This window comes from Cheilinus undulatus, linkage group 24 (assembly GCF_018320785.1).
Source record: "Cheilinus undulatus linkage group 24, ASM1832078v1, whole genome shotgun sequence".
NCBI lineage: Eukaryota > Metazoa > Chordata > Actinopteri > Labriformes > Labridae > Cheilinus > Cheilinus undulatus.
In genome coordinates, this window is record NC_054888.1 from 6977718 (window position 1) to 7005655 (window position 27938).

The 27938-nt window shown below is 38.0% G+C and overlaps 1 protein-coding gene across 1 annotated transcript in view; it reads right to left on the reverse strand.

Annotated features, from left to right (window-relative positions):
• Nucleotides 1-17754, reverse strand: part of LOC121506351 (heparan-sulfate 6-O-sulfotransferase 3-B-like) — a 50867-nt gene extending 33113 nt beyond the window's left edge. The window contains exon 1 of the mRNA XM_041782124.1: nt 16849-17754. Within this exon, the coding sequence (XP_041638058.1) occupies nt 16849-17390 (542 nt within the window). The 5' untranslated portion in view covers nt 17391-17754. The remainder of the gene's footprint in view (nt 1-16848) is intronic.
• Between the last annotated feature and the right edge of the window lie 10184 nt (nt 17755-27938).

Below are 27938 nucleotides of genomic sequence, written 5' to 3' on the forward strand. Positions count from 1 at the left end.
ACAGCATTTAGATGATGTTAAAAGTGATCAAAACCTATTAAACCTTCAATTATTTTATGAATGACTAGTGCTATATTCAGAATTCATGCCCCATCCCCACTGCAGTGGTTACAAGCACATAACAAGTAAAAGTAATGAAATATCAGTCAGATTCTGCTGGGGGCCCCAACTTTAAACCACAGCAGTGGCTTAAAATGTGCAAAATTTGCAATGACAGTTGGAAACCCCCCTAAGGGGGTCCCATCTAATGGCACTCAGTCTCTAGACTGCTGTGTGTTGAATGTTGTTTTTTGTTTTCTTTGGTTTTTTTTTTGGTTTTTTTTCTAGGGATGCACGGCTAAACTGTTCTCAATTTATCAGTCAGATTGTGTTGGGGTGTTACTAAAAATTCCCTGGGGGCCCCTCCTGTTTGAAGAATAAAAGATAGAATAATCAAAACCAAAATTATGAACTTTAAATTAAAATACTTTTAAAATTGTAAACCACAGCATATGCTTAAAATGTGCAAAATTTACAATGACAGTTGGAAACCCCCCTAAGGGGGTCCCATCGAATGGAATGCAGTCTCCATACTGTTGGATATTTGATTACTTGGGATGCGTGTTTAAACGGTTGAATTCATTGATCAAATTACTAGTAAGATTCTGTTGTGGCTTCAGAAAAAAATTAACTTGGGGCCCCTACAGTATGAAGAATGAAAGATAAAATAATCAAAACTGAAATAATTAACTTCTAGTTAAACTACTTTTGAAATTTTTGCCTCACTAAAAAAGAGCCATTGTTCTTGAAATTTAGTAAACAAATGGCATTGTTAATCTAAATCCCTGGCAAGCACCTGCTTGGGGCCCAAGGCCAGTAGAGGTGGGGGGCAAGTGCAGGTAAATTTTAAACCACAGCAGTGGCTTAAAATGTGCAAAATTTGCAATGACAGATGGAAACACCCCCAAAGGGGGCCCCATCTGATGGCAATCAGTCTCTAGACTGTGGAGTATTGCATGTTTGATTACTAGGGATGTGCAAAGTTAAACATTAAAATTGATTTCTCAAATTAGCAGTCAGATTCTGTTGGGGGACCTGCCAACATTTCATCGGGGGCCCCTCCAGTATGAAGAATAAAAGACGGATAAATGAAAACTTAAATAATAAACTTCAAGTCAAAATACTTTTGAAATTTTTGCTCTGTTAAAAAAGAGCTATTGTTCTTGAAATTTAGTAAACAAATGGCATTGATCACCCAAATCCCCTGCAGGAACCAGTTTTAGGCCCCCAAGTAGCCCCCAAATGCAGGCAAACTTTAAACCGCAGCAGTGGCTTAAAATGTGCAAAATTTGCAACGACAGTTAGGAACGCCCCAAAGGAGGCCCCATCTGACAGCACAGGATTGCAACTAGGAATGCTTGCAGTTAAACAGTTAAATTCGTTTTGCAAATTAGTAGGCACAAGATTGACAAATAGCTTAATGACCTGTACTTTTTTTCTTACAAACATGAGCTTGAAATCCCAGTCTATAATGCTCTTTTAAACTGTAATGAATCTCCCGCCAGTAGAGTTTCAGTTAAAGGCTGCTGCCTTCCCTGTCTAAGCTTTCCCCCGGCACTTCACTGGACGTAAACTTGAGAAGCGTAGCAGTTATTGTGTAGTGGGAAAAGCGCAGTATGACTGTTCCTAAAGTAGTAGAAATGGAAATAAAGTGGTATGTAGGCTATTGAGGGTTGTACTCACATATAATTGCTCAGCCAAATAACTAAGCTAACTAAGCTAAAAGCCAATGTTCTCTACACTGTACAGAGTGTATCAGGCTCATATCAAACCACTAACAATGATCCTGTGATGAATTTTACTTTTTTCTGTGTATTTTGTTCTCTTTAGATGAGTCAGTTAAATGTAATTTAAATGGCCATTTCACAGAATTGGGAAATACATGCATAGGAACATCCCTAGTTGTTACTGTGCAAACAGTTTGTCAATGAAAATCTGCAAAAGAAAACAAAGATGATTTTTATTCTAGGAGAGAAAAGAGAGAGAGCGTTATTAAAAGGTTTAAATGTTCTTAGTAACATAAAAATTGGAAATTAACATTCTTTTGGCAGTGTCAAATTATCTACAACATAATAATAATGAAGACTGGATGTAGGGGCCTTCTGTGTTATCTAATTGTAAATTGCAGATATCAACTGCCTTAAGGTAATACTAGTGTGAGTGTTATGAGAGTGTTGTTCCACCAAGGTTAAGACAAGACAGGCAGCATTCATTCACTTACTTTCATATTTAATCATCTTTATTCTGTTACTACTGTCTTGCTTCCTTTTTCATCCTCCTCCTTCTCCTCTTTCCTTTTTTACTTCAGACAGACGATTCATCTCCATTTTCCTTCTGTGACTTTGACAGACAACTCGGTTGTCTCAGAAAATGCGACACTCAGCAGCACAAGGGAGTAAGTCCTGTCAGAAGGGGCCCCATTAGGGAGGTTTCATACTGTCAATGCAAACTTTGCACATTTTGAGCCACTTCTGTGGTTTAAAGTCTGTCAGCCCATGGATCCCCCTCTTGGCCTGAGTAGTTGTCTGCCTTGCATTTAGACATGCAGTGCCTCCACAAAACAAGATAAAACTCCATAAAGAGCTTTATAAATATAAAACATATGCATCTGTTTAACTGCAGGTGTAGTCAGGTCTTTTAATATTGTATATCACTGCTGATCTATGCATTAATTGTGTTTTTACACCTGTGCATTGTGTAGGAGAGAGGTGACATCAAGGTTTCGAGCAGACAGATGCTTCTTTATTCAGCATCAGTGGGAAAAAATATGCCTAATGCTGTAAAAACCCCTTTTCATTGTGGAATATAGCAGAATTAATTCAGGTAACACCTGACTGAAAACCCCAAGTTAATGTTTTAGTAAAATAAATACATAATGTCACTATCTCTGCCATAAAAAAATGTTGAAAAGGTTGTTTGCCACTTCATCTGAAACCTAGCATCCAGCAGCAGTTTCAGACTGTAGAAATGACTGTAGAAAGTCACTGCTTATTGTCTTATATGCTTTAGATCAGGATAGAGGTATCAATATTATTTTAAAAGTGTTTCACAATCACTTAAACCATCCTCATAAGAACTTTAATTATTCTGTACATTCAGTCTGAGCTTAAAGAAATACAATGTGATTAATTTTGGTAGCAGGAGTTACTTAAGTGGATCCTGATAAAACCCTAGAAATGGGGGCAGAAAGTAAGTAGGGCAGTAAATTTGGTATTAAAATATTTTTTAAAAACCTAAACCTAACCCCCTCAGTCAGTCCTTTTTAAAGGACTGTGAAATCAGTCCTTTAAAAAGGACTGATTTCACATCTTTGTGACATCTCACAAAATTCATCAACAAAAAAGGAAACCAAAAGTTCTGACAATGAAGCTAATACAAAAGTGGCAAAAGCTGCAGTTCTTTTAGTGTCCACTAGAGGCTAGCTCCAAAAACGCAGGAACCACCATTAAGTCCCACATTAAAACTCCAATTTCAACAGTTGAAATAAACATGTTTAAACCTTGTTAAAATATGTTTTCTGTTGGCTCTGGCACCTTTCTTGCACTAACCTGGGACAGAAATTCTTTTAATTTTGATTTTATCAGGGCTAAAAGTTGCTCATAAATTGGCGATTAGAGGCGTGACTGAGCTTGAAGACAGATGGGTGTGTTTTTGTTATATGCCACCTCTTTGCCTGTACTAGAATCACTAGCTGAAGTCGGCATTTCTTATTTGGCAAACGCCACTGTTGGGCTTTATAGCCCTAATCCAGAACCCTAACAGTTGACATCACTGAGTCTTTATCCTTGATTTTAACAAGCTATGGTTAACACTACTCTAACTTGCAATTTTGTTTTCACTTTGACCAGAAAGGAAAAGTCTGACAATTTCTACCAATTTAGGTTTAAGTGGGGTTTTTTTTATCTTTGTTATTATTTCTTCAAATTGTTTAATGGCACCATACTGGCAACTGGACAATGAATCTACTTCGGTGGATTCAGATAAGCTCCCAACAGCAGTAATTATGGTCTTAAAATATTAAAATCTTCATTTTAAAGGTTCAATTTCACATCTTTGTGACATCTGACAAAGTTAATTTATAGAGGGCTGTAAATAAAGCCAATACAAAAGTGGCAAAAGCTGCAGTTCTTTAAGTGTCCACTAGAGGCTAGCCCCAAAAAAACCCAAGAACCACAATTAGGTCCTATATTTAAATGCCAGCTTTAACAGTCAAAATCAACATGTTTAAACACTGAAAAAATATGTTTTTGTACTCTGGTTCCTTTCATTATTAATGCACATTATCCTGGTAAAATTATTTTACTTTTGACTTTGATAATACTTAAAGTAGGACCAGGGCCTTCTCCATCAGGTCCCCTCGACTTTGGAACGACCTGCCCAAGGAAACAAAGCATGCAGAATCAGTGACATCTTTTAAATCACTTCTTAAAACTCATTTTTATAGACTTGCTTTTCTGTGATGTCGTCTTCTTATTTATCTTCTCACAGATTTTTTTATTTTTTTACCTTATTTTAGTTTCTCATCTTATTTAATTTCCTCTTACTCTTTTACTTACCTTTACTCCCTGTCAACCTTCACCTATTTGGCTGATCTTTAATACTGCCTTCCTCACTTTATTACCTTTGCTATAATATTTATCAATTTTACTGCTTTTACAGGTTTAGAGCTTGTTTTATCCTGCTTGCTATCTATTTTGCCCCTTTATTTACATTTTGCACTTGTCAAAGCACTTTGTAAACCCATGTTTTTAAAAGTGTTACACAAATAAAGTTATTATTATTATTATTATTATTAAAGTTGCTCATAAATTGCACAGTTAGGGGCATGACTAAGGCAGATGGTCATGTTGTTGCTATTTGGAGGCTTTAATCCAGCCTGCAACAGCTCCAACCCTTTGCCTGCACTAGAATAGCTAGCTTAAGTCAACATGACATTGATTAAGTCATATATAGCATGAAAGAGGAGCTGGGGTGGAGGAGGGTTGCAATAAGCTGCTTGCAGAGGGAGCAACAAAACAAACAGGCTAAAGCAGTTTGCATGAGTGTAATTCGCCAATAGTGTGGGGTTGGGTGAGAAAATGTTAGAAAATAATACAGACAAGAGTAAAAAATGTAGGTAACTAGGGCGAACAGGAGGCATGTTTGCACCAATTTAGATTCAACTGGGTATCTTTTCCTCATTTTATTAATTTCGCTAATAGTTTAATGCCCCCATACTGGCAAATTAATGCCAACAATGGTCTGTTTTGCTACATCATACTCTTTGGTGTATCAAAGTGCATTGTAAACCCTGTTCTCTGTATTAAACAACACATAAAGTCTTGAATTCTAATCTGAAAATGAGTCATACATAAATGCCACGAAAGAGAAGTGGGGATATTTCCCTGTTTTCCTGAAACGCAGCAAAGTTGGCTGAGGATTTCTTGGAGTGCTGTAAGTTATAAATTGTGCTCAAGAGTCTGAAGGCTGAGATAAGACTCTGCAAACTACATCACACCCTGCAGGATGTAGCCTGCAGATAGGTGTGGGCGTCTTCCACTCCCATGATGTTTGATCCTTGACTGTCTGCATTCCCTTTGCTATATGTGACTTGTATAAGACGAGAGTCATCGCTCGATATCCGTGCGCTGTTTTGTCTTTAGCAATCAGCCTGGGAAAAAATATTTAGAGTGTTTTATAAGCCCCTGAAATCAGTCAGCCTTTTAGAAACTACTCCCAGTGATTATGTCTAAACTTCAGGTCGGAGTACAGTAGAATGCAAAGGGGATTATGTATATTGGGGAAACAACGATAATTCTCTTTAACCTCTTTTAACTTCTCTAGAAACAGAGGGATCAGAGCTGAAACAAACAAATCCAAAGCAGAGTGATCACACAGAATGGAGCAGGGTTAAGCATTGTATTAAGCCATCCTGCTCATGCACCAGCTTGGTTCAACTCCCTCTGCTGCCATCGCCGCGTGCGTCACAGTCCATCATAGAGGGGCGACATCCCCCAAAGTGACAGGACAAGAGCCTTTCAGATCTGATAAAACTGCAACATGAAACCTCGTGGCAACACATCACCAGTGCAGAAGTCGCTCTGAGTAGTCTTAATTCAGTGGTTTTAATCGAAAGTGACAGGAGGGCTTCACTTAATAGTTTGTCCGTTTCCAAGCCGGTGGCTAGAGTGTAATGACTCCCCAGTATTTTTTTAATCAAAGCACGAGGACAGAAAATCAAGAAGGATTCATCCTGGAGAAATGAGAACTTCATGTGACAGATTTGTGGCTGTTGAACGAGTTGTGACTCATAGCTGGTCCAAGAAATTCACAGGTATAGACTGAGTTATGAGTCATGGTGTATTTGGCTTAAATTTGATACTTTCTTCTGAAATATATATATAAATGCTGCTTTTGGTCAGATTCGACAGCTGCACAAGTCGTCGTTTTTAAATCTTGTAATAATCAAGGCATAAGAAGTGGCCTTGTGCTGACACTGGTGATTTAAAATCCCTCCAATATAACCTCAGACAGAGCATCAGATATGTCAGATAAAGACACCATTACATCATATTAGCAGCCCGTCCGGAAAACAGTTTCCTTCAAGGCCTCACAGTAATGATTATAATTATTATTCATGATAATTATCATGCATGGCTGCAGCTCTAAATTACTTTTCAATTCCAGAAACAACAGTGCAAAGCTAGCATAGCACTAACTTAAAGTTAGCCAAGTACCTATCAGTGTTTCTTTTATTTTTCAGCTTAATGTGATTTTTTCCTCTTATTTAACATTTAAGTAATTATATCTACAATTACCATAGTTATATATCAGTTAATTGCCTAAACAGCAACTCCTGCTACCAAAGCACCACTATTTTAGAGTGGAACAGCATCACACTGCTAGCTAAAACATAGTAAAGCTAACAAAATGCTGATTATGAGCTTGATTCCACCCTATATTATGATATTCAAAGTTATAAGTAATATTTTTTAAGTAGATATAACGATATATTACCACTGTGGCATCCACTACAATATATCATGGATGGTACTAGAATCCAGCGTTGCTAGCTTAGAGTATTAGCTAAGTTAAAGCTAGCTAAGTGTCTATCGATGTTTCTTTTATATTTTGTCTACATGCAAACTTTTACTCTAAGTTAACATTTAAGTAATTACATTAAAAAAATTAGTTAAAACTTGATGAATTGCCTAAAAACAAGAACTACTGCAACCAAAGCACCGCTATTTTACAGTGGAAAAACACAGCATCACACTGCTAGCTGAAACATAAGTGAAAGCTAACAAAACGTTGATTATCGACTTTTCAGCCTTAAATATAATACTTAAAGTTAAAACAATTATATTTAAAGTAAATATAATTTTATTACCACTATGGCATGCAGTGCAATATGGATGGTACGAACTGGCAGAGCTAGCTTAGAGAGTTAGCTTATTAAAGCTAGCCAAGTGTCTATCAATGTTTCTTTTATATTTCATCTTAATGCAATATTTTTCCACTAATTTAACATTTCAGTAGATACATTTAAAATAGATAAAGTTATATTTTGGTTAATTGCCTTAACAACAACTACTTCAACCAAACAACACTACTTTAAAGTTGGAAAACACAACACCACACTGCTAGCTAAAAAAATATTCAAAGCTAACAAAAAGTTGGTTATCAGCTTTATTCAACCCTAAATTATAATATCTACAGTTAACAGAATATGAATTTAAAGAAAATATAAATATGTATTACCACTATGGCACACAATACAATACATTATTGATGGTACTGGAAACTAGCAGTGCTAGCTTATTAAAGCTAGCAAAATGTCGACTATCAGTGATTTCTGGTCCCACAGTTTAACCCAGCAGCTCTTGTTAACTTTAAGTTACAATAATTATTTAATTGTTTTCGCCCAGATAGTAATATACCTTGGTTGCAACAATAAATTTTAGTTAAACAGCCGCAGTGCATTAGCTGAGACTGCAATGTTAGCTTAAGCTAACAAACTGCTAATTGTCATAGATTTTAATCCTGTAATTTTTATTTAAAGTTAATTAAACTTAAAGTTTCAGCTATCTTTTGTCATTGCTTTGGCTTACATAATTATCGTAGATATTTTGGCGGCAACCAAAACCTACTCTTTTAAAGCAACAAACAAAAACCATGCACTGCTACCGTAAATCTGTTAGCTGAAGCTAGCTAAATGTCAACTATAAATTCGTTGTTCACACATTTTAACAATGTTTATTTCTTAGTTTAAAGTTGAAATGATTCAAATCAAAGTAGCCCATTGTTACTTTAACAGACACTTTCCTCTAGAAACTTCTGGAAGCAAACAACAATCCCGCATTACTAGCTTAAAGTTCAATGTTAGTGAGCGAAATGTCAGCTAGCAGAGGTTTTCTTGTGCTTTATTTTTACCACAGTAACTTTCAATTCTTATTCTAAGTGAAAAATAATTATATTTCAAGGTAAAAAAAAAATTTAAATAATCTAAACAGCTATAGCTGTGACAACAGACTAATATTTTAGACCTGCAAACAACAGCTTTGCACAGCGACACTGTGCTGCTAGCTTAGACTGTAATGTAATAAGATGTAAACTGCCAATGCATTATTTTTCCCCTGTCAATTCAAAGTGTGAAAATTAAAGTTTCCATAAAAAGCATTCAGCCCCCTTGGATGTTTTACCCTTTTATTTATTTTATAAATTAATCATGGTTAATATAATTTGGCTTTTTTGACAACAAAAACTCTTTATGGCAAAGTGAAAACAGATTTCTACAAGGTAATGTCAATAAAATAAGAATATGTAAGGTTGAATAAGCGACTGCGTAAATATTCACCTTCTTTATAGTGACTGACCTAATCCAACAGAGGTGCAGCCAACTGGTTCTAGCAGTCTCACAATTAATGAAATGAGGATCACCTGAGTGCAGTGAATGTGTCTGAAGTGACTGCAGTATAAACACACCTGTGTCTGGAAGGTCCACTCACTGGTTCATCAGTATTCCTGGCTACCATTACACCATGAAGACAAAAGACACCCTAAACAACTCAGAGAATAGGTTATTGAAAAGTGTAAGTCAGGGGATTGATATATGCCTAGAGTAACCGTGCAAGAAGGAGACTAGTGAGAGAGGCCACCAAGACACCTATGACTACTCTGAAGGAGTTACAAGCTTCAGCAACTGAGATAAGAGAGAGACTCTGCTTACAAAAACTTGCCCAGGTTCTTCACCAGTCAAAGCTTTATGGGAGAGTGGCAAAGAGAAAGACACTGTTGAAGAAAACTCATTAAATCTGGACTACAGTTCACCAAAAGCCATGTGGAAGACTCCATGGTCACCATTGGACAAGACCGTTCCTACTGTGAAGCACTGTGGTGGCAGCATCATGCTGTGGGGATGCTTCTCAGCAGCCCTGGAAGGCTTGTAAAGGTAGAGGGGTGAAATGAATGCAGTAAAATACAGGAGAACAATCTCATTCAGTCTGCCAGAGATCTACGGCACTAGAAACTATTATTTTAAAGAAGCAAACAACATCGCACTGCTAGCTCAGAGTCTTGCGTTCTTAAGCTAGCAAACTGTCACCTACTGTATCTGGGCTTGTCCAGTCATGCATTTTAGAGCCTAATTATTTTTAATTATACTTTAAATGAGTCAGGAAATGTAATTAGTAATACATTTTTGCTTCCAACAGCAGCAAAATCTGTGAACTGCTAGCTTAAAATGTTGTGTCAGGCAAAGCTAGCTAAATGTTGACAGTTAGTCGCCTGTTTTAACCCTGAATGTTTCAAGTATAATTATATCCAGAACAAACTCCAGGAATAGAAGTTTTATTGATGTGAGAATGCATTTTTCAAATAATTACAGCTGCATGATAATGTACTGCAAAATGTTTGTTTACCTTGTACCAAAGGTCCTTTCAAAGCCAGGCCCCTTCACAATAAATAGATTGATAATTTACCCATGTATCTGTAGTATGGGCTACAGCTGTTCACATTGTTTAATCACACATGCATGTGTTCATGAGGACACATTTTGTATAACAGCCGTTCTCACTCAAAGACTGGATCCTGAAGGACAAAATAAATACCTTCAAATAAAAACTTCACATATTTGTTTCTCTGTTACTGTCATAAGTGGCAGAAGTGCCCTTGAGAAAGACATTGAATCCTCTAAAGCTGCTCAGGATCGTCACTGGCCTCTGACCTCTCTCTGGGGGTGGAAACAGAGTATTTCCCTGCATGGATCAATTAGGTATCACATTAACTGTGAGTACTTTTCATGACTGCTCAGTGCAGTATCAAATTATATGGTTTATTGTCTGGTTCGTAATAAAAACTGTCTGTAAGTCAACACCCACAAGCGTTCATTCACCACTCATTAGCGCTCTAAGTGGAAATCATTGCTTTTTCTGTCAAAATAATTAGTAAAAATTGACACTTAGTTGCAGGAAAACTGCTGCGTAGCACAGATTTTGCCCCAACTTTGGAGAAAAATTAAGCCAAATTATGTCTGCAGTCAGTCTTGAACAAGCAAAGTGCCACGATATTGAGTGCAGAGTTTCCTGTGACTATTATATTGAGCTGACAAGTGTTGACTGGAGTGTTGTTGATTCACTCGCAGTGCTGATCTGGCTCAGAGGCAGCACATCAAAATTATTTAAAAGCATTAAATTAAGTCTGATGGCTGCCACAGAGGACAGTTAATGGATTGGAAGGATTCTTCCAGGCGCTCCCCCGTCCTTGTCGACCCCTCTTGGTAACATATGGAGATTTGCACTCTGAACCAATTGTAAGGTAAATTGGTTTCAAAACGCGGGCAGCACACCTCAGAGGACCTGAGCCTTCTTAAGTGATTTACTCCCTTAAGCTTTGTTCTGTAATTACCTTCAGACACGGATGCGGTCCGGATCTTAGAGTGCTGGAAGACGCACCTGCTGGTGTTGACACGCCATGTGGTGTGGTTGTTAACACGGCAGCTTTAACAGCTCCACATTACATGCCAATAAGGCCACATATGCTTGGCGTGCCTCGACCGTGAGGTAATTAAGAGCCAGGGAGAAATTGGTGTCACAACCTTGACTGAATGCTTTGAGGTAAGCTAACCTAATGACAAAGCTGACCTCCTGTTGTTCCCTCAATGAAACGTCTTTTACCATCGTGTACGGTCAACTAAGCCTGACAAGCTGGAAAATACCTGTTAGAAAAAAAAAACGCCTGAAGTGTCATCTTCACACCACTTCTTAGACACTTTACACATGCAGATATTCAATTTACAGCGAGGTCAAACTGACAACATGTTTTCACCTTTTACAGCTAATCAGAGCGATACTGAAGATAACAAATGAAGATAAAGTTATTGAGGTGTGAGTGAATGACTGAACAAGAGGGGCAATATCTGACTTCTCATATTAGGCATTATTGTTTTACCGTGCTCAAGTGTGATTGCTTCCCCTCGCTCTTGTTGGTCTGCTTTCAGATCTACAGATGTGCACTATAATCGGCATGATATCACTATCATGATGAAGATAAATGCAGCAGATGTATCAAATATAAAAACCATCTGAAAGCATGACCTAGGGCTGCACAGATGCATCAGCTAAAATGAAACAACCATCATTTTTTACTGTTGGTGCATCTCTAGTATATGGAAGCCCATTTCTGCCACTAAAAAGAAAAATGTAAAAATGTTAAGCCATAAAAAAAAATAACAATAATCCTAAGTGATAATTATGAGACGAAATGTTGAAATTATGAGATAAAAGTTATCTCAAAATTTCAACTTTTTTTCCTCATATTTTTGAGTTTATATCACAAAATTTTAACCATCATCTAACAATTATGATTTTTTTAATCTCAAAATTTTGACTTTTATCTCCTATTTCGACTTTTTACCTTATAATCATGCATTTTAATCTAAAAAATTTGACTTTTTGTCTCATAATTTTGACTTTTTATCTCATGGTTTCTACTTTTTCTTATAATGAGTTTTTTAATTTTGATGTTTTATAACATAATTTTGACTTTTAATCTCAAAATTTGGACCTTTTTTCTCATTTTTATTTCACTTAACCCCAAAATTTGTACTTTTTATCTCATAATTATGACTTTTTAAATCTCATAATTTTGACTTTTTATCTCATTATCATGACTTTTTATCTCTTAATTATGACTATTTAGCTCTTAATTATGACTTTTTATCTCTTAATTATGACTCTTTATCTCATTAATATGACTTTTTTTCCTTATCATTTGCATTTATCTTATAATTTTGCAGTAGTCAAATTTCCTGAACCAGCTTCTTTACAGCAGTGTTAATTTTGGCAGCTATTTTTAAAGTAGATTTTAGTTTTAGTCTTTAAATGAAATGCAGTTTATTTTTAGTCACATTTTAATTTCTACCCTTTTTCAGTTTTAGTCTAGTTTTAGTCAATGAAAACCCAAAACATTTTAGTCTAGTTTTAGTCCATAAAAAGTCCTCACATTTTAGTCATAGTCTAAGCTAGCATTTATTTTCTTGCCTAAACTTGGTACCAAGTCATGGTAGTGTGTTCTCTGCACTCTGCTAAATCTGGGGTTCCTGCTTTCTACAGCTGAGAGGCAGAATGGATACAGATGCATAGTTTTTTTCACAGATTTACCTACAATGGAGAAATGTCATGAATTTTGAATGTCCGACAAAAACTACATTACATTTTAATCTTGTTTTAGTCATTATGACAAAAACTAAACTATGTTTTTGTCAGTTTTAGTCATCACAGATCTATTTTTGTTAGTCTAAGTCTAGTGTCTGTCATAGAAAAAAGGCTGTCGATGAACAGTTTTACTCATAGTTTTAGTCGAAGAAATTAACACTGCTTTACAGAATTTGTTTATATGACTTTAGACTAGTCAGCTCAAAACCCATAAATGGTGGAAACTGGATGTAAATTATTAGCCTACAAACATAATTCCCCTTTTAATGATTTGAAAAATCAATCATAGTCATAATTTGGCTTTTTTGAACAAAAAAACCTTCAGAGTCAAGGTGAAAACAGATTTCTACAAAATAATGTCAGTTAAACAGAAATATATAGTGTTAAATAAGTGACTGCATAAATATTCAACCCCTGTAAAGTGACTGACCTAATTCAACAGAGGTCCAACTGGTGCTAGCAGTCTCATGATTAGGGAAACAGGGATCACCTGAGGTCAGTGGATGTGTCTCAAGTGATTGTAGAATAAAGACACCTGTGTCTGGAAGGTCCAGCCACTGGTTATCAGTATTCCTGGCTACCATTACACCACGAGGGCAAAAGAACACTCCAAGCAACTCAAAAAAATAGGTTATGGAAGGAATATGTACATGTGTAAATCTGCCTGGATCAGGCTGTCCTCACACCAGCGTGCAAGAAGAAGACTAGTGAGAGAGGCCACCGAGGCACCTATGACACAATGCACCATGCACAAATCTCCTGAAATTGCCAGAATTCTCCCAAAGTGAGCTGCATGAGTGAAGTTAAACAGCCTTATTTTTGACTTCACCCTGACTTTCTCCTGCCAGCCTGGCTGTATATTTCTACTTTAAGTCAGGGTGCACAGGTGAGAAGACACCTGCCTTATCTGACAGGGAAAGTCTCCAGCTATGAGGTGCACATATGGACACCCAACTCAGGAGGACTTCAGGGAAAATCTCCCTGAATTTCTCTCGAAAATTTCACTCCAAATGTGAAGAGAGCTTCAAAGTAGAGAATAAGTGAGTGGCTCTATAAGTAGAGAAAGGAAAGGGTGTGAGTGACTGAAGGGTCTGGCTCTATTTGTGGATGAATGAATAAGTAAGAGAGTAAATGAGTGAGTGAGTGAATAGGTGTGTGAGTAAATAAGTTATGGGTTTTTTAGTGACTGTGTTAAGAAAGGTGTTAGTTAAGAGGTGTGTGCATGAGTGAAGAGTTTCAGCAGATGGATGTTTAACATGAGTCTAGTTCTGCCTGAGGTTTATGCCTGGTAAAAGGCGACTGTTCCTTATCACTGTAACAACATTAGGGATGTACAATACATATTTTCTAATACTGGGCTCAATTTTCTTTCTTATTAATACCAAATGTATTACAAAAAGATGCCAAGTTGTACGGTTTGCCTAGGTTCTTGTGAAAATACAACTGTTTCAAATAGACAACATTATTCCTCATGGTACTCTAAATACTAATTTATGTTCTTCCTTGAAACTACATAGTAGGACAAGTTTTTAGCTCACTCTTTAACCCCAGAATTACTTTTGTTCAAAGCTATTGTTATATATGTATATCTATATATATATATTTATTTATTTATTGCATATATTAGCCAATATTTAAAGTCAATACAGGCTGATATTTACAGCTGATTTAGGGCATATATTAATGGCCAATCCTGGCAAATATTTAATGTTTATATAAGCTGAAATTTAAAGCCAATACAGGCATGTACTGACAGCTAATATAAGGTGATATTTTATGCCAATTTTGGCTGATGTTTACAGCTTATCTTTGCTCATTTTTACATCTAATATTTACCAATATTTAAAGCCAATTTAGCCTGATTTTTATAGCTGATATATGCCAGTATTTAAAGCCAATATAGGCCAATATTTAGGGCTGATATTTACACCTGTTACCAGCTGATTATGTAGGTCACTTATACATTCATCTGGCCAAGATATTTAAAGCCAGTGGATGTTTAGAGCCAATAGGGGCCAACATTTGAAGCCAATATTGGCTGATATTTGCAGCAGATATCAGGCAATATTTAAAGTCAATATCAGCTGGGAATTTACAGCTGATATAGGCTGATATTTAAAGCCTTTAAAGGCTAATAAACACAGCTTATAGAGGCTGATATTTATAGTTGATATGGGCCAATATAAAGCCATATGTGCTGGTATTGACAGCTGATATAAGCAGATAGCTTTAAAAGGCCAAAATTTACAGCTAATAGAGGCTGATACTTAAAGCCATAAGCCGATATTGATTGCTGATATAAGTAGGTATTTAAAACCTTTAAAGGCTGATATTAATGGCCAATAGAGGCCAATATTTAAAGTCAGTTTAGGGTAATATTCCCAGCTGATATAAGCTGATATTTACATCTGATAGAGGCAGATATTTACAGCTGTTATAGTCTTATGTTTAAAGCTGATGTAGGCCAATATTAAAAGGCTTTATAGGCTGATATTTACAGCCGTTTTAGCTTGATAACAGTCCATATTTGCCTATATTTACAGCCAGTGTGGGCCGATATATACTGTTGATATTTACAGTCATTATAGGCTGATATTTACAGTTGATATAGGGCAACATTTTGAGCCATTTCAGACCAATAGTTAGAGCTGAGTTAAGCCGATATTTAAAGCCAATACAGGCAAATATTCACTGCAGATATAAACCGCTATTTACAGATGATGTACACAGATATTTAAAGCAGATGTAGGCCAATATTAAAAGCATTTATGGGCTGAAAACAGTCCACACGGGCCAATATATACTGTTGATATTTACAGTCATTGTAAGCTGATATTTACAGCTGATTTATCAGAAATATCAGCAGAAATATTTATAACTTTAAGATAATGCCTGCCTATATTAAACTCATGCTGATAATACTGTACATCCCCAGATACTAGAGCAAAACTTGTTCTGAGTCATGTCTTTTCTTTTTTAAGCAAGAAAGAAAACTGATCAAACACAAAAACTGGGTCTGATGTGAAAAAAGCGGGCCATACTGCCCAGCCCTTCTGGCTTGGCAGAATTTTGATATCTGTTGACACCAATATTTAACTTTATAAGCTATCATCAAACAGACATTATGTCTATGCTTCCTTCTGAATAAATAGTATAACAGATAGTATGGCCTCGCCCTAGTCTTTTTTTATGTTGAGACTGTATTTATTATGAATTGGTACTAAACGTGCTATAAATGAAGTCTGAGTTGACTAATAACTGAATGAGTGAGTGAATAAATGAATGAGTGAGCGTGCCAGTGAAAAAGAAAAAGAACGAGCGAGCAGGGATGGTTTTAGTCATTTGAGGCCCAAGGCAACGAGCAACGAAGCCCTTCTTCTTTTCATTTAAGGCAATCAGAGCTAGTGAAGACTTTACACTCCATGTCAGTAGTTTAAAAAGGTCTTCACATATGCACAATAAAGATGTGAAATCAGTTTTTTCACCACAAATAATGTATTTAATGTCATATTTAACACAGTAATCCACAACTTTAGAAATCTGATATGGCCATATTGATCTACCTTTCTATTACTGGTTAGATACAAAGACAAAATTGGGCTTTTTGAAGGGCTTGAACCCAGTAGGAGGTCTAGAGGTCCTGCCCATGGGAATTTTTGCCAATCAGATTCTCTTTAAATGCTATTTTTAGCACTCTGGTCACCTTTATTACATTCTTAATACTCATCTCTATTACTGAAATCATTTTTGATGCACGCCCTACATCTGATGCCACTTTCAGCTGTGCCTTGAGACAGCTTGGTGCAGGAGGCTCTGGGCATTGCCTACCTTTTGCCTAATGGCAATGAGAGTTAATAAATTAATTGGCATGTAAACCAAGGCAGGAGTTAGTCAGTCAGTGTTGTGATTGAGGGAGTTAATATGTGACTAAGTGACTGATCTATGAATGAGGTATAGTCACTACGGGTCGACTTTAGACTTAAATTGATCATTAAAATGAGTAAATAGATGAACAAGTGAATAATAAAGTTAGTTATATTACAGTTACCTATTTATTAGAGCACAAATGAGTGACTTTTGCCCTCTGTACACCTGTCCAGCAGGTCGCACACCTCACCTTTTGCTTTTCTGTGCATTCTTCTTGTCCCTTTTGTTCATCACCACAGGCACACAGCTCGTGAGCTCCGTCCAGTCCGCGTGCAACCCACAACTCCAGCCCGTGGAGAACCGCGAGAAGAGCCACGACTCTGCTTTCCCTGGCCGGTGACAAGTGCATTTTCTCTGTCCGGGCATACAGTCGCAGGGCTGCTCCAGCTGGATGTTTTTGACCAGGTGCCGCCCAAACGTCGTCCCGCCGGTTTTCTGAATATGGAGGAACACCATAACATCGTCTCCCCGGATGTTGAAGTCGACGTGCCGGTCCAAGTCCCGCTCCGTGAAGTTAAATTTGGATGTAATTTTGGAGGGAAGGTCCTCGTCCGCCTCCGGCTCTGTGTAAACTAACTCAAACCCTGATGAATAGCGCTGGAAAAGCCCTTTCTCGTCACTTCTGAAGTAGCAGGTGTTGCTGTCGGACGGGCACACATACTGGTAGCCAATCATTAAGAAGAGCACCGCCGCAATGGGAATGAAGATGAGTCTATTGAACTTCTCCTCCATGGTGGCAAAAACTGTAAATCACGCCGTCGGCACAAACGGTAACGTGATGTCCGAGTCCTCCTCCCCTCGGCTCATCCTGCAGCTTCACTTCAGGTAACGAAACGTGGTGCTCCTGTGAGTCAAGAAGCAGGAGTTAAAGTCCCAGAGGCAGGTGCGAACATGTTCCGAAGGGCTTTACTAACTGGCCTCGTCCTGCTGCACGAGAGCAGGTCCACTTCTTAAAGTTAAATCTGTGACCGTTCAAGTTATTTCCTCAACAAAATAAACACCATTTTCCCTTAAAAATGTCACAGTGGTTGAAATAACTCGTGTTACATGACAGCGCGAGACGGCACATCCGCACGTGAGCAGCGTTCGGGCTCGGCTGTCCTGCCAAAGCCAACTGCTGATCAGCATCTGATCCGCGCGCGAAGGCTGCAAGCTAAAGTAGCTGAACACCGTGACTTCCGGTCGAGTTTTCAAAATAATGACGCAATGTAGTCTGTAAATCCCGGTTTTAAGATGTCTTAATACCGCTAAAATAGAGAAAATATGCCAAATATGGATATTATTCGATGTGCGTAGCTCATATCACTGTGAAATTCAAACAAAACAAAAACAACTGCCCCTTAGCCATCTCATTTAAGTAATTTAAAGTAAAAAAAAAATCATCAAACACAAAAATATCCTTTAATTAGAAATTTGAAATGCATGCAGTGGAAATATTATTGTGTGTGATTAGCATGATCATGGTTGTAAGATAAACTGGCTTAACGCATTACACTTGATTATCATAATGATGTTTAGAATATAAATTAACTTTTCAATGTGACTTTGATTCCAGTATTCAAAAGAATGGTGTTATATAGACTTAAAGTTGCTCAGAAAAAAGGTTTTAATGGCTACAAAGCTGACAAAAAATATGCTAATATGTTTATTATTTCAATTATGTAGCTCTGAACCGTGTAAAATGTAAACGTAACAAAAACTAGCATATTAGCCAACCAATATAAGTGACAAAACGTCAAAAATATTTTTAAAAAATCTTCAAAAGCAGACATTAAGGAGTAAAAAAACGTATTGAAGTAACAAACGCATTACATCCAATTAGCATAATGATACTTAATATAAATAATTAGCTTTTCAATGCGACTTTGAATCCAATTTTCAAAAGAATGGTGTCATGTAGACTAAAAGTCACTCATGAAAAATGTTTACAAAGCTGACAAAAATATGCTAATTATGTGAATTATGTCACTCAAAACCGCATACAGTGTTAACATATAAAAACTAGCATAACAGTAGTCCCATTTAAGTGACAAAATATCAAAATAAAACAATCTCTAAACCCAAAAATGTACCGACATTATAGTAAAAACTGCATTGCAGTTATAATAGCAGTACCCTTGATTAGCATAATGATGCTAACACGCTTAACTAGCTTTAGCAAGTGACTGCGCCTAATTTAAAAAAAAAAAAAAAAAGGTTTAATGTAGACCAGGAATAGCTATAAAGCAGGCACTATAGCTTCTATAATGGCCAAAAATTGGCCTAATATGGATATTTTTTGTTTTATTTAGCAATAAAATGTTATCAGAACAAAATTCCATTTGAGTTACAGTTGAAATTATATTTAGACAAGCATCTTCAAACACATAAATCGAAATTTAAAAGAAGCTTAACCCTCTCATTTCTAGTCCAGTTTTCAAAGTAAAGTTGGCATTCATATAAATTGGAACTTTTATCCATCAAACTAGCTTAATAATTGACTAAAATAAGCGCAGTTTTAAAGGTTATCAGAATAAAATGGTCATAGCAGTCTGATTTCAATTGAATCGAGTAAAAAAAAAAGTTTAAAAAGATAGATTTATCAACAAAAATATGTAATAGGAAATGTAGAAATGCATTGTTGTAAAAAATGTAAGGCATATGATAGCAACAATTACGTTATAAATATTTATAACTCGGCTTTATTCTAGTGACAGATGTGTTGTAGTAAATTGATGGCCATTTTGGTTGAATTAAGAAATCACATACGATAAATTTATTGTTGTTATAAGTTCCTTTAGTTGCTGGAAAAAATATTAAGTGCAAAGTAAACGAATTTAAACTAGTTAATTTAGTATGACTGAGGATATATCTGGTAAATACTGATGAAATCACTCAGTCGTATTTTGAAACTACCTCTGATTCCAACTTCCGGTTTCGTTCCGTCCGGCTTGACGCTACATCTGCGCGAGTCATCTGTCCCAGGCAGCCACCGAGCCGGTGACGCAACCGCATCTCTAATCACACATACATAATATGAGTGGCCTAGAACGACAGGAAAAATCAATGATTCTAATTATATAGGAAACATGTATAGGAACTTAAAGCGGAAATGAGAAAAGACTGATTTAATGGTAATCGTTTTTTTTTTACATTCAAATTCCTTATGGGTAAATATCAGCCTGTGGTGAACCACAAAAGGGACAACTCTGAAGAAAATAACTTGATGATCTGGGTTCTATTTATACGTATGAAACTAATACAGTGCTAAATTTAAAAAATGGGCTCATGTCTGTTGTACTCACTGGTGTGCCTATTAGGTACAGATGGAGAGGATATTGTTTAGGTGTCTTAAAATAGCCTGTGTTTGTGAGATGATTATTTGCAGGTCTCCACAGTGTGATTCTCTCCTATTAAGCAACCATGCAGCCCAAAGGAAAGAGTTAAATCCTCGAGCGAGTCATTTCAGCACCATGGACAGATTCCAACATGTCAAGTCAATAATTGGCATCCTGAGTGTGAAAGAAATGTGTGCGTTTAAGTTTTCCTGCCATATCGTCATCGTCCCACATAGGTCTTTCTGCTCCCAGCAGTCTTGGACACGTGATGCAGTGCAGTGGAGTTTCTATATGGATACTACAGGGCTCGAACTAAAGGCATTTTAGCCCGCAGTAATGGATTTTCTTTAAGCCTTCACTGATCAAAAGCTTTTGTTATTTTGCCTTAAATGCCCTCCATCAAGGGATTTAACCACGATGCACTTGTATTCCATTCAATCCTCTTTGGACACTGAATGCACTTTGGCCCTTGCTTAGACATTGACTTAATCTGTAGAGGAGTTTGTAGTGGCTCACCTCTTAGAGAGTGGCCATCCATCATGCGGATGGAGGGTGGAGACTGGTGTAAAAGGAATCTGCTGTGGATCATATTCACATGATGGCCTTTTTTTCTCAAACTTTGAGTCATAGTGGGAAACTTCGGCCATGTTTACACAGAAACGATCGACTTTACCCGGATTGTTCAACAGCCGTTATTTGTGTAAAATGCGGTAGGTCTATTCTGGTAGAAAAAGCTCGGGCTTACACACTGCAATTTTACTCCATTCCTCTTTGCAAAATTGCTCAAGCCAGGGGATCGGCCATGAACAGCCCTTTTCAAGTCCAGCCACAAACTTTCTATTGGGTTAAGGTCTTGGCTTTGACTCTTGCAGACCAAATAAGCTTGCCCAGGATTTTCCTATATTTTCCTGTGTTCATTTTACCCCCTACCTTTACAAGTCGTCCAGGGCTGGCTGCAGAGAAGCATTCCCCCAGCATGATGCTGCCACCACCATGCTTCACAGTGGGGATGGTCATTTCTTGATGGTGAATTTAACTGAACTATTGGAAATGTTCAGTGCCTTGGACATTTTTGTATCAATCCCCTGACTTATAATTTCCAATAACCTTTTCTCTGAGTTGCTTGGAGTGTTCTTTTGTCCTTCTAGTGTAATGGTAGCCAGGAATACCGATTAACCAGTGACTGGACTGCACCAACTGGCTGGACCTCTGTCGAGGGGTGAATATTTATGCAATGACTTTGAAGAAGTCTGTTTCACTTTGACATTTCCTTTGCACAGGGTTAGCATAATCTGTTAGCAAACCTGCAAGGCTCGACTCTGGAGAAACTGCCTCAAAGATGAGGATCTCTACCATCTTTGTTGTCAGGTTTTATGGTTTGTGTAATGGTTTTTATACTGGGAAGCCTAATTCTTGCTATACTGCATCATACTACTCTTGTAAACCCCATCAAACTATGCTAGCAAGTACTTTAATAGCCCTTTAGCAGCTCTGTTTCTATTCAGATTTTCACTAATAATGTGTTTAGCAACTTGCATGCTAACCCTGGTGACCATAACCATTAAAAAATGTAGCCACAACTTAACAAAGCTGTTAGTTTGAAAATGGCTAAAAGCCGGCCAATGGGTTGATACACTATGATCAATGGAAATGAAAGTATATTTCCTGATGTTCTCATATTTGCTGTTTTTAGCAGTTAACTGTAAGTGATGTTATTAGAAAGTGGAAGCATTTAGGAACAACAGCAACTCAGCCACGAACTGGAAGTTTACGTAAAATCAAAGAGCAGGGTCAAAGACTGCCAAGGCGAATGGTGCATAATAGTCGCCAACGCTCTGCTTAAGAGTTCTGGGAGCTCTAAGAAATGTCCTCACATGACCAAATCCAATGCCAAGTATTGGATAGAGTGGTGTAAAGCACACTGACACTCGACAGTGGAGCAGCAGAAACGTGTTCTGTGCAGTGACAAATCACGCATATCTGTTTGGCAGTCAAATGGGCGATTCGGGCTCCAGTAGAACGTGCCTGACTGCATTGTGCCAACTGTGATGTTTGGTGGAGGAGGGCTCAAGGTATGGGGCTTTTTTTCGGGGGGGGGGGGTTGTTCAGGGTTTGGTCTAAATCAGTAACCTGACATGCCAGATAGATTTGTTTCGCACATCCATCTGGAAAGCCTTCTCAGAGCGTCTGAGAAGGCAGAGCCAGAGAGGGTGATTGGATGAACGTTCTGTCTGTCACATCTTTACGGACCAATCAGAGCAACAAAACACGTGACGTAGCTGCTACTGAGGGGTAAACTCCATAGAGAACTGCATAACGTGAACCATGGCAACTCCAGACATGTCAGTACACAATTTCTGTCGCTTTTGAAAAGAAAACAACTCAGTGCTGTTCTTTGTTCTGCTATTAATTAAGAAATGTCATCAAGTTCTGATAAAACTGCCGCTTTTTGTTCTCTTGCCTTTCTTGCCTTTGCCTCTTGTTGTTGCTTGCTTATGTCACAACTCCGCCACGCCTTAAAGTACTGCCCCTCGATGCCGATTGGTCCTGTCACTTTCTAACCGGGCCCAAACGGTTCAGACGAGAGCTTTGCAAGATGGATTCGCCAGTGAGAAACACAGAAACAGCCATATCCATCTGGTTTGAACACTTTGTCTGCCAAAGACACATCTGGAATCAACCCAAATTCTCAAGGCACACCATGTTCATTTATAGTATTATTCATAAGTATAAGGCATGTAGGGGGCTAAGGAGTCACCATGGGACGATGTGCTCGGCAGCCAAGGTCAAGCTCGACAGTCTCTTTGTCTGGGCCTTTTCATCCCTGGATAATATGCCTAGACAACGCTGGCAGTTTCTGGGCTCATGGCAACCCCACCACCTGCCTGGACAGTTCCATAGGCCATGCTTACTCCACCCTAAGAGTGTGGACTTTGTCATTTTTCCCCATGCCCTTTGGTAACATGCAAAGACATCCAGTGCACAACTTGGGTTGTGTCAATACTTATTCCCGCCTTAGTTCAGCTTCAGTACTTCAGCATCAGTGTGCCTTGCCACACCATTTGAGAAATACTGGTCTAGAGTCTTATCTCCAGTGAAGGCCAATCTGAATACTTCAGCATACCAAGACATTTTGGACAATGCTACGCTTCCAACTTTGCGGCAACAGTTTGGAGAAGGTCCTTAGTAGATGGTTGGTGGATGGCCAACATGTCCCATCAAGTGGAAGGAATCATGGGGAGAGAGCTGTTAGGCCCCTTTAGGGTCCCTGAAGGTGTGAAAATGACCTCCGCAAAGTGTAAAGAGTTTCTGACTGACCACTTTCTTCTATGGTACAAAAAGAAGAACTGTGCCTTCTGTGGAAAAATTACCTTCATGCATGACAATGCTCCATCTCATGCTGCAAAGCAGTGGTTTTCAAACTTTTTCACCAAGGCACACCTAAGGTTAAGCCAAATTCTCAAGGCACATCATATTTAAATGGAAACAAAATAGATTTTTTCAATGTTACAGTCAAGGTGACCTATAAGAGGAGATAAAGGTGAGGCTTTCTGGCACCAAGCCAACTGGAGGATCATGGAGAAGGCAAGAGTGGGCAAAAGGTGGAAAAAATGGGTTAAAAGTGATGAAAAAACATGGCAGAATTGGGCAAAAAGTGGCAACACAAAGTCAGAAATGGGTGAAAATTGGTAAAAAAAAAAAAAAAAAAAAAAAAAGAGTTGGAATTGGCAAAAACCTCTTGAAAATGTCAAAATAGTAGCAAAAATGGGTTACAAGTGGTCTTAAAGAATTAAATGTTGTCAAAAGGTGGTAAAGTGTTAAAAGTGTTAAAAAAGGGCAAAATTGGGCAAAAAATTGGTCAAACTAAGGCAAAAGTGGTCAAAAATTGTCAATAAGGTGGCAAACTAGATCACAAGTGACAAAAAAGGGTTAAAGCTGATAAAAGGTGGTAAATAGGGGTTGAAAGTCATGGGATAAAATGGCAAAAAATGGCCAAACAATAGCAAAATTGGGCGAAAAGGGGCAAATAGGTAGCAAAAATTGGTTAGATGTGCCAAAAAGTTCCAAAAAGTAGCAAAAATGGGTTAAAAGTAGTAATAAGAAGTGGCAAAAATCCTTAAAAAAAAATTAAACAGCAAAATGGTTTAAGATATCAAAAGAAGTGGCAAAAATTGGTAGAAAAATTGGTTAACTTGGTTAAAAATAGCATGAATTAATTATTTCAACACCAATGCTTGTCAATCTGCCTTGCCATGCTTTTCAGCTCTTAATGAGGTAACTGTTAGCCAGGATGTTAGCGCCAATGCTACTGATCCAACACAGACACTGACATCATCAGTAAATCCCAACTGGGGAGGGCCCATTCTCAGGGTTTTTTCAGGGGTCCAGTCAGATCTGTGGGCAGGCCTGGTTACAGTGCTTGCCATAAAGTTGTAGTAATAATGTATTGTACAAATTCCCACAGCGCACCTGGACTTGCCTTAAGGCACACTAGTGTGCCTTGCCACACCATTTGAGAACCACTGCTGTAAAGAATACCTCTGTATTTGAATAGAGCACACAACACTATAAGTGTGATTGAGCAGCATAGGAAGGAAAGGATGTCCACTGTTACTGTGAAAAGCAGGTGTCAGGAAAAGAAATATCTCATTTTCTAAAGGTCAAGCAGAAATCAACAGCCAGACTTCTTTGATGAAAACATCCTGCATGCTCTTTACCTACAAGGCTCTTTCCCAGACATGAAACAGAGCTCATTTAGCTAAAAGACACCCTCTCTACGAATGGCGTGCTGATTAAAATCCGAGCCCAATCCCTGATGGGAGAGAATCTGCATTAATGTTTTGTTCTGCGAAGCGAGACGTGTGTTGTTCTGGCTGTGCAGCTGGGATATTTACGAGGTCCCTGACGCTCACAACACAAGCCTTATGAGAAATAACCCCGGGAAGTGCTGAATCAGCGGGCTGCTGCAATGTACAGAGCTTCCAATAATGGAACTCAAGCTTCCTGGAAATTATGATCGCATTGGTTTGGGATTTCTTTTTGTCTTTTTCCATTTCAGAGAGCTTTCTTTAATGCAACTGCAGGTACAAAAATATGTATTTATTGGGATTAGTATTGATCTTTAAAGGATGCTAAAAGGCTCCAAAAAAAGTTCACTTTGGCACTCTGGTTTCTGGGTATTTCTAGCAAATGAGCAGCCTGGGAGTCTATTAAGAGAAGCCAATAGAAGATTCAATTCAGTGCAAGAAAAATGAGCAGAAAATAAAATGCTCTGGGGTGCTTCAGCTGCTGCAGTGGATTCACTTCTTAAGTGTGAGAGGAACAGGCCTCATAGCATGAAGAAACATTTGTATTAGCCCCTAACTCCCATGATTAATACAAACCTGCACAGCCATCATTATTAGATCCACAGGTGTAAGATGTGATAATGGAGCCTAAAAACATGCAGATGTGTTCTCCAAGCTGTCACCTTGAAGACATCTACAGATGGCGTTCCCTGTCACGGCGACAGCTGCCGTCCTCTCCTGCCTCCTCTGCCTCCGGCTCCTCTGTGTTCCTTAACCATCCCTCTCTGTCACGCTATAGACTCGTGTCATGCCTCACCTGCCCACTAGCTGCTGTCACCTGCAGCTTGTCACCTCATTAGCTGTGGCGAACACAATGGCCAGATTTACCTGCTGTTGTTTGTCAGGTGCCGATGCAGCGCTCTGCCTAAATTTGGTTCTCGGCCCGGATTTGTTTGTTGTGCTGAGTGGCAACCTGTTGCTAATTGTAAACCTGGTGTCTGCTTATTGGCCCCAATTGTTTCATTAACAGTGAGGAGGTGGACATACTGGGTGAATGAGGAAACATAATGGTGCCATGCTACCTTTTGAGTGTGTTTTCAGAGAGAGGTTATTGTGTGTGAATGAGGGTTTAAAGCTCCTGAGAGTGACTTTACACTGGCTATGAAACAGCCTAAAATTAACACTGATTATTCTTCATTAGTGGCAAAAGCAAACAAGATCATCAGCACCTTTAAAAGGTATATACTCCTTTGGATGTTGTACCCTTTTGTTGATTTTATAAATCCATCTTGGTCAATATAATTTGGATTTTCCGTTAAAAAATTACCCAAAAAACCCTCTTTAGTGTCAAAGTGAAAACAAATTTTGACAAAGTAATATCAATTAATAAAAACATGTAACATAAAATATGTGACTGCATAAATATTCTCACCTGCAACAGAAGTCCAGCCAATTGGTGTAGTCAAGTCACAGGTTAATTAGTATCCATGGCTACCATTACACCACGAAGACAAAAGAACACTCCAAGCAACTCAGAGAAAAGGTTACTGAAAGTATAAGTCAGGGGATGGATACAAAAAACTTTCCAAGGCAATCTCTGGCAGATGAAATGAAAATAAGTATGAAACTATCTTATCTTGGATGTCCTGAGTCAAGATCAGTGGGCCCATTAAAATAAATAAATAAATAAATAAATCATAGTGTAATTGTATCATAAGGCCTAAACATTCCTATGAATTCCCCCAAAATTCCATGTAAATTTTGGAAAATTTTCTTGGAAATTCCACAAAGTTTCGAGGCAGATTCCCACAAAATGTACTAATAAATTCCCCATGAAAATTCTCAAAAAAAAATCCCCCAAAATAAAAAGAAATTCACTGAAATATCCATGAAAATTCCTGAAAATTACAAAGAACACCCCACCCACAAAATCAAATCAAATTCCACAAAAATGTACAAATCAAATTCCCAAATTTACATGAAATTACCTGACAATTTTAACCCCTCCCCCCAAAAAATCAAATCCCCAAAAATACAAAAACATTTCCAAAACAATTCCAATAAAATTCCACCTCCAAAAAACCCCACTCAAATCAAATTAAAAATTACAAGTAAATTTACCAAATCTTACTGAAAATACCTTAGTTTGAAAGCCAAGCCCAAAAAGTTACAAATAAATTTTCCAAATATGAAATAAAACTAACAATTTCAATGCACCCCCAAGAAAAAAAAAGGAAAATCCCAAAGATAAAAAAGAAATTTCCAAAATTTACATGAAAATGAAAAGAAATCCCCTAAATTCCCTATAATGTCCATGAAAACCTTTCAAAGTACACCCCCCCCCCACACCCAAATTCAAACCAAATTCCCTGAAATGTACAAATAAATTGTCAAATGTAATGTCCTCACATCGTCCTCTATCTAGATGATAGAACAGTTTCTGTCTAAGCTAGCGAATACTAACCTTGCAAAGCAGATGGATACGCCCGTCTCCTTGTTTTTCACAATCCATCTTGCAAAGCTCCCGTCTGAATCATTTGGGCCCGGTTAGAAAGTGACAGAAACAATCTGCTGCGAGGGCCAGTACTTTCAGGCGCGGCACATTCGTGACGTAAACAAGCAGCAGTAAGAACTTGTGCAGTTATGGAGGAAGAGATTAGCGTGGATGCTGCTAAAGCGCCAGTTTTATCAGAACTTGACAACATTTCTTTGTTAAAAGAAGAACAAAGAACAGCAGTGAGTTTTCTTTTCAAAAACGACAAAAGTCGAGTACGTACATGTCTAGAGTCGCCATGTTTCGGGTTATCCCTCAGTAGCTTGCTAGCGGTTACGTCACGTGTTTTGTTGCTCTGATTGGCCCGTAGAGATGTGACAGACAGCACGTTCACCCAATCACACTCCGAGGATTTTTCAAAGCCTCTGCCTTTTCTCAAACGTTACCTTCTGAAGCTTTTCCATCTGGCGTGTCAGGTTAAGCGAATACTGCAGGACTGGGAAACTCTCGATAATTTTCAGGAAAAAAACACTGACTTTATCTAATTAGAGATTTCTGTGAATGTGGTTTTAAAAGGAAACCAGGAGAGAGGGGGAGAAGCAGACGGTGCCAGCTCTCTACTTTTATGACTCTGAGAACCAGGTAGGCAAGGCTGAGGATAAATTAATCATGACTTCAGTGA